The sequence below is a fragment of the Rhinolophus sinicus genome, linkage group LG05 (assembly GCF_036562045.2).
Source record: "Rhinolophus sinicus isolate RSC01 linkage group LG05, ASM3656204v1, whole genome shotgun sequence".
In the NCBI taxonomy this organism is placed as follows: domain Eukaryota; kingdom Metazoa; phylum Chordata; class Mammalia; order Chiroptera; family Rhinolophidae; genus Rhinolophus; species Rhinolophus sinicus.
The window spans coordinates 710,898-722,937 of NC_133755.1; the positions used below are offsets into that span (position 1 = coordinate 710,898).

General features: G+C 53.0%; 1 protein-coding gene across 28 annotated transcripts in view; it reads right to left on the reverse strand.

Moving 5' to 3' along the window:
- Positions 1-12,040, reverse strand: part of MYT1L (myelin transcription factor 1 like) — a 363,194-nt gene that overhangs the window by 18,021 nt on the left and 333,133 nt on the right. For all 28 annotated transcript variants that reach the window (XM_074331624.1, XM_074331629.1, XM_019752014.2 and 25 more), the window contains 2 exons: positions 7,051-7,134; positions 5,399-5,620 (listed from right to left, as the gene is read on the reverse strand). In XM_074331624.1, the coding sequence (XP_074187725.1) occupies positions 5,399-5,620; positions 7,051-7,134 (306 nt within the window). The remainder of the gene's footprint in view (positions 1-5,398; positions 5,621-7,050; positions 7,135-12,040) is intronic.

The window sequence follows — 12,040 nt, forward strand, 5'->3', positions numbered from 1 at the left end:
CTCTTAGGAAGATCAGAGCTAAATTTGGTGTTAATTGTTGCTGTGGGTTGATTGTGTGCCCCCCAAAAGATATGTTGGCATCCTAACTTCCAGAACCTTATTTTGAAATAGGGCGTTTACAGATGTGAGCAAGTCAGATGAGGTCATACTGGCTGAGGCTGAGCCCTAATCCCATGGCTGGTGTCCTGCTAGGAAGAGGGGAGTTTGGTCACAGACACAGGAGCAGGAGGCAGAGATTGGAGTGAAATGTGCACCAGCCCAGGGACACTCTGGATTTCCGAGCACCACCGGAAGCTGGAGAGGCAGAGAGGGCCCTCTCCTAGAGCCTCCAGAGGGGCCTGCCTGCCTGTGTCCTGATTTCAGACTTCCGGTCGGAGGGTATATTTGTAGGTTTGAAGCCATCATGGCTGTGGCAATGTGCTGGCACAGCTTAGGGAGCTGGGGGACTCACATTTGTTAGCTAAGCGTGAGCTCTTAGCCAGATGTTTTCCCAGGAGTTTTCTCTTAGGTTTTAGACATGTGAACATAACTGTTCTGGGAATAGGAGCTTTTACTATGAGTTGGGTCAACTGCAGTGATGTGTGGAAGACACAGGTTACAGTGGAGGAGCCTATGGTGCTGGGATCCAGGTGGTGACTGCGCCATAGCGACAGGGACCCCAGAGAGCCCGCGGAGGCAGCTGGGCCCCACATCAAGCCTCCTTGGGCCTAGTTCCCGAGGAGGCCCCAGACAGGTGCCGAGGCGGGTGTAGAGAACTCTGAGAGGCTGAGGACAGGCCGGCCCAGAGGAAAACAGAGGATGCATGGGGCTTCCAATGGGCGAACAGCGGGTTTGGGGTATCAGACCTGCAGCCAGAGGTGGCAGCCCCTAGTCTCAGCTGGCAGCTCACATTGGAACTTGTAGCAATTGAATCAAGTGACATTAGCAAGTCAGCCCCTGTGCAGTCAGGGGACAAAGAGGAGGTGGTGTGAATGAGCTTCAGAAGGAAAATCTCTACAAAGCCCAGAGGGGGGAGGGGGAGGGCACAGCACAGATGTGACCTTGAGCCTCTCACTTTCATGGCCCCTGGGGATTCGTACTTGAGACAGCTGCTGTCCCCCCCCCCCCCCTGTGCTTTCCTCAGATACTAAAATATAACAACGATGAAAATAAGACTTGGACGCATTCAGGCAGCCATGGTCAGCATGGAGCACTGCAGGGGGACCTGCCCCTGGGGGGCCGTACTAGGTTCTGAGCAGGAAGCCAGCCCCCAGAGGGCGTGAATTCTAGTCACTGAAGGCTCTCATATGATGATGGATCCCAGGCCAACCGTGTGTGTGGAGGGAGGGCGGGAGGCCGGCAGGGCTTGGTGGTGGGTCCTCCTCTCTGTGGTGAGTGTAGGAGGGGGTCCCGGGCCCAGCCACGTGCCTCCCTGCAGGAAGGGCAGAACTGCTTCCTCAGTAAGGCTTCCTTGTGTCCCCTCCTCCTGGGAGGCCCAGTCCTGCAGAGAGCTGGCTTCTCCATGTGCATGTGCAGGGAGCAGGGCAGGGACAAAGCAGATACCATCCATCGCTGCCCCCAGTATGACCAAAGAGTTGCCACAGTGTGGTGCGGGCTGGCTAGTTTCTTGGGAGCAGAAGTCCAGCAAAACCCCGATCCAGCCTGTGGTCTGGCCCTGAGTGAACTGCTCTCCATGCCCGCGTGTGCGTCCAGTCCTCTGGTGGGCCACCTCGACCCTCTATCCCCCTCCTCATTCCCACAGACCACAGAGAAGGGGGAATTTGCGAGGCCTTCCTGTGTTGTAAAGTGAGGTCTGATGTTTGCAACATGCTTCAGAAACAGAAAACCACTGACTACTCTGGCGGAGCCCTGGCTGTGCCTCGCAGGTCCTTCCACACTGTCACCAGGCCAGCAGCAGAAGGAGGACGAGGGGACTCAAAGAGAGTGGGAAAGATGGGTGTCGTGAGGCCAGACAAGAGTTCAGAGGAGGCTTCCTGAGGCAGCAAGGCCCAGTTTCCTCTACACCTTGGGCGACAGGTACTGGCCCTGTGATGTTTCATTGTCAGAGAAGGTCTTGAGCAAAAACAGCTTGAACCTCCATCAGTGTCCTCAGTCTTGCTATGGTCTTGGTGAGAGTGGCCAATATTACAGCCATGAGAGGGAGCGGAAGGCCCCACTCTCCAGGTGTATGGCAGACGTGGACATCTCCATGTGGGTCAAGGGCACTGGCCTTCTACCTGGCATGTGCCCACTTTGCTCCCCACCTCCCCTGGAGAACAGCTAATGGCCCACCCTAGCAGCCCTCCTCAGTGGCGGCCCACCCTAGCGGGCCTCCTCAGTTGCGGCCCACCCTAGCAGGCCTCCTCAGTGGCGGCCCACCCTACCACGCTTCCTCAGTGGCGGCCCACCCTAGCAGCCCTCCTCAGTGGCGGCCCACCCTAGCAGGCCTCCTCAGTGGCGGCCCACCCTACCACGCTTCCTCAGTGGCAGCCCACCCTAGCGGGCCTCCTCAGTGGCGGCCCACCCTAGTAGCCCACCTCAGTTGCGGCCCACCCTAGCAGGCCTCCTCAGTGGCGGCCCACCCTAGCAGGCCTCCTCAATGGTGGGTTCTTGAATGCCCGCAACTGGGGAGGTCCTGTGCTTGGTCCTGTAGGTGTGGAGGTGAGTGACACACAGATGGCCATGGACAAAGCCCACTGGACAGTCCTTAGGTAACTTCCAGCTTTTCTTTACTGGTGTGCCCATGTGACTTGCCTTCTTGAGTTAGTCTTCTCTTAGAATGGGGACCATAGAGATCTCAGGGTGCTGTGGTTGGCTGTATATATGTGTGTTTGTAAACCCAACGGCAGCTCAACGTCACAGAGACGCAGGCTGCCTAAAGGTTTTCTCTGGTTCCTGGGCTCACAAAGACCACATCCCCCACTGTCCCCCAGCAACCCTTGTATTAGGTTTGCTATCTATAGAACTGGGTTCTACCTGTGGGACATGAAGGAAGCGATATGTATGGCTCCCCCATGTCCCTCCAGGACCCTCCATGTTCTTTTCCTCGTTCTGGCTATGGAATGAAGATGCCCTTGGAAAATGTGCTGAAGACAGCAGAATGCATCTCTCCTTTTCCCCCATCCACTCTGTTATATGAACAAGAAACAAACTTCTGCTCTGCTGGTGCCCATTCTGGTAGGGCAGTTAGTCTGTCCTAGCTAGTGCTTACATTAAATGAGATGACTGATCACAGAAATAACTCACATAGTGAGAAATCAAGATGGTGACTTTTTCTATAATTTTCTTGGGAAGTATTAAGCAAAATAAACACTGAAAAAACCTACCTCTTCATTTATAATGGACTATAGGGGAACTGAAAATAAACAGGTCAGGCTGTATAGTCCAGGTGGAACAGGTTTAAGAAGGTGTAGGACATGACTTTTTAAAAAATGTCATTTTGGCTAAGCCCTGTGAAAGACTGTATGACTTACTTCTAAAATTATTTATCTGTTTGTTTGTTTTTCAGGGTTAGACTAAGTGAACTTTCATTTCAGAGCCTCTCCTGGATCCTACTTGAAGTGGCAGGAGACTGAGACGACGACCAAGCAGCCCAGCCAGCACACTTACATACAGAGAAGTGGGCTCCACGGTGAACCCCCTCCCAGCCCTGCCTCTGGGTGCCCCCTCCCGCTCTGCCAGCCCCACAATGTGCCCTCGGCCCTGAGACCCCCACACAGTGCTGTGTGATGGAGCCCAGCCACCAGCTTGCGAGGGGCTGGGTCCAGTGCTCTGAACCATGAAGCCTGCACTTCGGGCAGGAGCTCCTAATGGTGGTGGGTCTCCAGACCCACATCCTGTAACTACCCCCACTGATGTTTGCACCACCCGTCGGCCAGCTCCAGGGCAACAGCCGTCCTCTGGTACAGAGTCTGCACCCCACAAGTGCTTTTATCTATCCAGAGAAATGGAACTGGCTTTTGTATGTTAACAAAACACATAGACCCTTACTCAAATGGCATGTAACAGGGCTTTAAAATTTATACACACACACACAGAGGGTGCCAAAAAAATGTAGACACATTTTAAGAAAGGAAAAACCTATTAAAATGTAATACTCAATATATACCAATAACAAAAGATGAATACAAGTCACGTCTGACTTCTGCAATTACAAGAGGTGCTCAAAGTGGTTCCCATCAGCGTCCAGACACTTCTGATTACGGTGAACTACTGCTTGAGCATAGATAACCTCTCTTAAAATGTGTATCCATTTTTTTGGCACTCCCGGTATATGTATCAATAGCCAAAGATTTGAAGCGAGAACTTGGGAGAACATTTTGTTACTACCTGTCAAAATTTATGAGCTAGAGTTTTGTTTCTAGGATTCTGTCCTGAAGATGCGCTTGCACAAACATGCAGTGTCTGTGGGGGAGGTTGGTCATCATTCCCAGCAACACCCACGTCTAGAAAGGACACGTGTGGCAGTACATACGCCCGAGCTCTCTCACTATGGAGGAGGAGGCAGCTCGCACTGAGCACACAGTGGGAGGTTTGTTCCCCCGCCCCCCCCAGCCCAGTCCCTGGTGAGGGGAAAGGCCCTTCCTATGCAGAGACCTGGGAAATACTGTGATCTATTTGTATTAACACAGAAACATGGTGCAGGATGGGGGTGAGTGGTGTGTTTCCTGGGCGGCCGTGTGGACGTCTGCAGGACTGTGTGCCTGTTTGCTCAAAGGCGCTGTCTGGGAGGGGACCCAGCTGAAGGACGAGGTCAGGGTATGGACGTGCACTCTTTTCTTCAGGCCCATTTACCCTGTTTATACCTTTTGCGTTTCCTACCTGAGCAGAAATTCCTTTAATAATTAAAAACCTTCCTTGAAGAATGTTAAGCTCATTGTCACACATTCTTGAACACGTCAACCTGACCTCTGCCTGGTCCACACCCCGGGTCCTACCCCCTAACTGAGCCTGCCAGGCACTTGATTCAACAGAACAGCCTCTTCCTCTAGGACAACACATCTGCATGTATGTCTTCCTCAGTCAAGCAACACACATCAATGGCTTTCTGGGAATTTCCTGACGTAGCTGGCCAGGCACTCGCCGCGAGGCTTATGACAAATGCCACCCTTTTCCTCGCGTGGGGCCTGTCTGAAATATTCAGCCAAAACTCTACAGATATTCATGTGTGTGGAGCAAACACCTGCTTCCTGCTGTGGGTCCCTGACAGACATCTGGAAACCACAGCCCTGACACAGTGGTGATGACCTAGCTGGTGCTTTCAAAACAAACCTAAGTTTTCTTTTCTGGCCCAGCCTCCAATGTCCTTAGTTTGCTGCCATGGTTCCCGGCTTTTCTTTCTTAGCATGGGTGGTGACCGCTGGCAAGCCTGCCTGCCCCCCGGCACCCCAGGCCCCCAGGCCTGGGCAGCTGCACTCACCTGCGATGTGTGAGGAAGCTGCCGCTGACGTGTCCTGAGCCATCGCATCCAGGGGTGGGACACGACATGCCCTCCGTCTTGACTGACTTCCAGGAGAACTGGGAGCCATTGAGGTACCCGTCCTTCTGCCTCTTTGCTGCCAAGGGGCACCCGGACGCACTGCGGTGGGATGCGTATTTCCCAGTGATGTGGCCCTGGCCGTCACACCCAGGAACGGGGCATCTGGTAGCAGACAGATGAGACACACTTTATTGTTTTGCCATCACATACCTGGTGGCCTCTACAACAAAGTCAAAATAACCTGACATGAAGGAAAAATTACGCTCTGCTCAAGCAAGAGAAAAAGAAGGGAAAAAAATTCACCAGTGGGCGCCACCTAGTGGGGCGATGGAGGATGTCACTCGCAGAAACGCTCCACCCGACAGGAGACTTTTCTGTAAGGGAAAGTCTAAGCTTTGGGAGGGTCGGAGGACCCAGCTGGGAAAAGCAAGAACTGGTTTGCTGTAGCACGTGAGATTCAGGCGTCTGTTTAAAAGACACCACTTTTGGGCATAATCACAGCTTTTATGGTGGAAATAGGCAAAGTCAATGGTAGATTGCAGGGTTCTTTTCAAAAATACTATTTTATAAACCTGTGTTTTCTCAAGAGCTAGAAAACATGTATTTGTTTGGTAATGTTCTCCGGAGGTAATAAAACATCCTTCCAGCCAGACATGATTTTAAGCATAAGAGATAGTATTTAATAAGGCACGAAGCACACCATTAATGCATTTTGGGGAATAAATGGGAAAATCATTGGCTGGAGCCAGAGTTCAACAATGTGCTAATCAGTGCTTCTAGAACTTCCTACACAGGTTGCAGCACAGGGTTGTGACATTAGTTACTCACCAATGTCACAAATGACTGTCACAGGTGGTGGAGTGCCATTTCACGTCTGCTCACAGGCCCTAAGCTTGCGGGGGTTTCCTGCATTTTTTTTTTAAACAGTAAAGTTTACATTCTATAGAATTTGTTTTACCTATTTATTTCAATATGTCTTAATTTATTTTACTAATTTTTACTTAAGTAATTTTTATTTTGTTTAAATCAAAGTTGTTCTCCAAAGACAGTGAGATTGAAATCTCAGAGAGACAGCGCCAGGTTTATCTTACGGGGTTTTGAGACCCAGGCTCACCGAGCCTCAGCTCAGAGCCATGGCTGCGTCGTCACAGGGGCTGGCGTTCTCGCCCCCCAAGCTGGAAGCCCAGGGTGTGTGTCCATGGCTCTCAAGTCGTGCCTGAGAATGCATACAGCTACATGGTTTTCAGAAGCCCGAATGTCACAAAATGTCCTCTTTGGGTAATGTACCTTCTACCTGCATATCCTTTCACGAACCTGCCATTCCCAGTAAATTAAATTGCTTTTCCCACCACGGGCAGAGGGGTGTTTGTGGTGTTTTGTTACTCAGAATACCAGACTGAGAGATGCTGGCTTATTACATCCCCTGCAACTTAGACGATGCAGTTTGGTGCGGGTTTAAATCTCTGATCTTGCCGTCGATTGCCATCTGATGGATGCCAGGCAGCCCTGTGTGTCCCCTCACTGAGGCTCGCTCTCTGGCTTCCAGGAAGCCGCCGCCCTCAGCCCCAGCAGGCTCCCCGCCGCTCGCTCACCTGATTGGCTCCTGGTCTTCCTTGTCTTCCTTGCTCTGTGCTATCCTGATGCCGCTTTTCTTTGCTCTTGGGCAACCTGAAAGGCTAAGGGAGAAAGTGGTTTCAGAAAGCGTCCCAGAAGCTGGTGCCACACCAGCCACGGCTCTGACTCGGTTCTCCCCAGAAGCTGGTGCCACACCAGCCACGGCTCTGACTCGGTTCTCCCCAGAAGCTGGTGCCACACCAGCCACGGCTCTGACTCGGTTCTCCCCAGAAGCTGGTACTTCTGGGCATAAAAACAAACTCTGGAGGAGGGTCCTTTTGGGTGCAGGCCTGTGTGTGCCCTCAAAGCACATCCCTGGGACACGGTGGCCTGGTGCCCCATAAGCAGCAAGGTCCCCACACTCCCACAGCCTTGGAATCTCGGTCTCACCGGCAGGCGGCATTTTAGAGCCTGGACTGCTGTCTCCACACTAGTGACTCACTTCTTGTTGAAACTAGATAACTTTTCCTGCCACCAGCTGGGCGCTGGAACCCCAGGAAAAATGAAACTAAGCATTGGCCAGAATCTAAAACTCCTGTTTGCTGCTCAAATGTGGGGAAGCAAACCCAGTGCTAGGTGTCAGCCCTCACTTGGAGCTTCCTGGCAGGGCCGTGCTGGAGGGCTGTCTGTGGCCACTTTGCTGAGGCAGGTGGCACTGAGTGGAGGAGCCTGTGCGTCAGACAGGCCACTTCTCTGCAGGCAGGTCTCAGCTAGCTCAGCTGTGGTCCAGGGAGCACGCCCGCAGCGTGGCCGTCGTGGGAAACGCAATGCGAGGTCCACAGGTGCCTGCAGAGATGGCGTCACGTAACTTCAGGCCTTTTAATCACCTTCTGTCTGCACTGTGATTCCTGCTTTATTTCCACATCTGACCCCAACAGAGTCACTCGGCCGTGTTTTCCTTGTGGGTTGAGTGGTGTGGAGATTACCATTGCAGGACCTCAGGAGTGGGGCAGTCCTGTCTTGTGGACATTGGAGCTGGGCTCCCACTGTCCGCTTAGGTGTCCTGGGAGGAGTTGGTCCCTTGGTATTTGGACCACCCCCCCTTCCACTTTCAAAGACTGTGATTCTGTGTCTCCTCCACTGAACTTCCAATGGGCTCAGATGTCACATTTGCTGCACACTCTATACTCTGGTTTCCCCGCCAGCCCCATGGCTGCCCACCCGCATGGGCCACAAGAATCTCCAGGTCAGTGAGTCTGAACAGAATTTCACCTGCTTGGTGGGGGGGGGCGCTTCTCAATCTCAGCACCCACGGAAGCTCCCTGCAGCCCTTTCTGCCTCCTGACCAGCCCGTCCTAGTGCCCGAGCCTGTCCCTCCAGGAACCTGCAGGTCCCCACCCATCGCGGCTCCGGGTCACCTGGTCTGAATCTTCTCCAGGACGTTACCATCCCCTCCAAAGTTGCTCTCGGGGCCTCTCATCTCCCAACATCATGTTCTCTCTGCTGACAGCCAACCGTGCTCCCCAGCACGTGGGGGACTCCCCTGTGCTCTGGAGGACTAAGTTTAAAGCACTATAACGAATTAACAAGACTCCTAAAGCCACGCCCTGTCCATAGCCACTCCCACATGCTGACATCCAGACTCTACCAAATGGACTCATTCGCTGTTCGCATGAAGCACGCTGAGTGTTGCCGTAGCAGCTGCTGCAGCAACGTTCTGCTAGCGCCTCTGCTTGGAGACCCTTCCCCGACGACACCCTGCACTCTGCCCCCCACTTAGTGCTCAGCTCTGAGGTGATAGCCTCTCTGCTTTCTCCCATCCGCCCACCCGGCTCGAGTAAAACCTGCCTTACTTATCATGGTAATGCACTTATATCTGTATTTCTGTCTGTCTCACTTGTTTGCTTTTATGTCTCTTTTTTTCCTTAGATCGTCTATTACTTGAGGTCAGGAGCACCCCAATTATCATTGTTCCTTAGCTTCTGGCCCATGTCATGTGGCCAATAAATATTCACTCAATTTGCTAGAATTTGGGGCTGACATTTGCAATGATATTCTGAGCGATTAACAGTTTCCTAGACAGAAGCCACACTTTCCACAATTTGCCATCATTGATGCAGGTATCTTCGTATACGAATAGGCATCTTCATTTGAGATTTTATAGATTTTGGAAACACTGCCAACGCTTTCAGAACTCTTGCCTTCTCTGGCTGGGGGTGGAGTACGTGGGTACTTCCGGGCAGAGTGGGACACACAGCTGGGCCCTCAGCGTGGGCTGTAGTTGAACGGCGTGTGCCGTGGGGCCTCCAGACTACAAGTGGGGCTGGGCAGTCATTGCGGCCAACACCCAAGGGCGAAGAGAAGCCAGCACATTACTGTCCCTCTGACCGAAGAGCGGTGCGGCCGTGTGACAGCCGATGACGGCTGGGCAGGTCCTAGGAGCTCCCTGGAGAGAAGCTGCACGTCCTGGTTCTGTGACAAGGGCCCAGCCCCGGGACGGGGACTCAGTCCCTATTGGCATCGGAATTCCCTCAACCAGCTTCTCACTGCACTGCTCAGTATTTGGTCATCTGTCCACATCGTGGCAGGAAAGGCTTTGGGGGCCCGTGGTGTGACTCCCGACAGAACACTGAAATCACAGGGTACACAGAGAGGCCGTCAGACCCTTCCATCATCATCCTGGAGGCTCATATTTTGCCCATTTTTATAAAAGAGCAAAATGAAAATCCCCAGGAGAAAGAGGACTGGAGCGTTGGTGATACAGGACGTCCGTGTGTTGTTCCCTCATATGCCGTGAGGACCAAGACCCGTGTCACAGGACAGCGAGGGCGTCCACGCACATGCTTAGTGCTTCACTGTCGGTGCTCGAGGAGCCTGGCCTTATGTCGTAGAGAGCGTTCTGGAGCCCTGCATGTGCCGCTGCTCTGTAGACCGGGAGGGTGTCCCAGTGGGTCCGACTCACGTGGCACAGTCTCCGAGAGGCGGAGCCGTCACTTCTGGGCTAGAGCAGCAGTGCTGGCCTTGGGGTGCCTGGTTGCAGGCAAGCGGCAGCGAATCAGACACACTGGGGCCCGGGTGCTGTGCCGGGGACGTCCTTGTACGTCTGAGGCTGAGTGGAAAGCAAGTCTGGAGAAGGGTCAGGGAAAGGTATAAAGATGCCTGGAAATGGGTCTTTGCGGGAAAGCTGAAAAGCACTGGACCTGTTTCTGTTGTTGCGTGAAGACAAGGTTGACTCACAGCCTGACGAGGTCTGGGAAGTTTCTGGAAGCTTTTCCATGCTCTCAGCAAACAGGGTCTCTGCTCACTGAGGATGGGGGGGAGGGAAAAGCACTGGAGGAAGGTGTTTGATAAAACATCATAGGCACTCAATATATATCGATTAAAACAAACTTAGGAAAGTTTCAGACAGGATGTAGAGACTGAAAACCCACACCATCCTTACAACTGAAAAAAAAAAAGTCCCGGTCAGATCCAGGACAGGTCAGGGTGTGTCCGCTTCCCACGGTGAGTGGCTGCGTGGCTTCTGCAGGGGCCACTGCGAGTGTGGGGTCCAGGGCAGACCCAGGAGGTGGGCACATCTCCGCTGCACAACCTCTGCCAGTCTCGGGTCCTCCAGTGCAAAAGGAGATGGCGTACCTAAGTGCTTAGGTGACTCGAGGACAGCGAGACAGGCAGCTTCCGAAGCCCCCATGACAGTGCCCAGGAGGAAGCTGGTGCCGGCGGCACAGCCCTTGGTGATAGTTACATTGGAGAGCGGTGGCCGTGCTGTAACTTAGACACAACTTAAAATGTGCGCATTTGGCCTGAGAGGCAGGGGGCGGCTCACAGGCTGACCCGGCCGCTCGGTGTGAGTCTGCGGTCTGAACGCGCACTGTGGCCTGCAGTCCCGACTGTGGCTCAGTCAGCAGAGGCTGAAGCACCTGTGGAAGCCAGGTTTTCTCTGGAGTTGGTGCATAAGTAACATCCCCTCACATTCCTGAGAAATAGACAACAGAAGAGGGACGCAAAGAACCGACACACTGGGAAGTGTTGGCAGCTGTCCTCCATTCGTGTCCTGTTCACACAGGAGCTGTCAACCGAGGGGACACTGTGGCCTGACAGTGGCAGCCCCATTGTCACCCTTACGCAAGGGAAGTCATCACTGGGATGCATGCCCTCACCGTGAACCCTTCTGTTGATGGGCTGCCCCACAAGGCTGTGCACCCCGCCCCAACTTGCCGAAACCCAAGTCAAACTTGCTTTCCATCTCTGCAGGTTATTCCTGGTATGACTTACTCTAGGCCCAGGTCACAGCTTCAATCTAAGCCTAAATTATATTTCATTTATAAGTTTATGCTATATTAACACCTACCATATAAGCTCTCAGTTACATGAATTAAAATGTTTAAAGTAAATTATAAATAAATTTAAATGCCAAACAAAACACCAATCTGTGGCAGACAGACATTGGACAGTAAGCGACCAGTAGATGTTCAGTGTTAGTTCCGCAGATGCTGTTAAATGCTGGGAGTCCTGGCCGTGTGAGGACTGGGACATCTCTTTTCTAAGATAAAATTAAAATCAGAAGTATTGTAGAATGTGCTTGACTTTTTATATTTAACCAGAGTTTTAAATTTACTTTTGTTTTATTCACTCCAGACCAGCGATCTCACTCTGGCGACCTGTTTTGGAGGTAACTCCCGTCTGCTGTTCAGCACGCCCTGGCTGGCCCAAGGAGCTCGTGACCCCCGGTCTACGGCAGGGGCCCGGGAACGTCTGGAGACACATTTGCCGGTCATGAATGGAGGTGGGGCGCCCTGAGACCTGCTCAGCACCCTGCAGTGCACAGGACGCCCCACAGCAAAGAACTGCCCACACAAACGCCAGCAGTGCCCAGGGGGACAGCCCTGGTCTTGACAGCGAGACGTGGTCATCGAGTCACATGGAGACGCACCCCTCAATCGCACCGGTCAGTTCTCCCTGCTGGCGCTCCTCCGTCAGGCTTTCCCCAGGCCTGTGCTGCCTGCTCAGCTGCTCCCACAGGGGAGT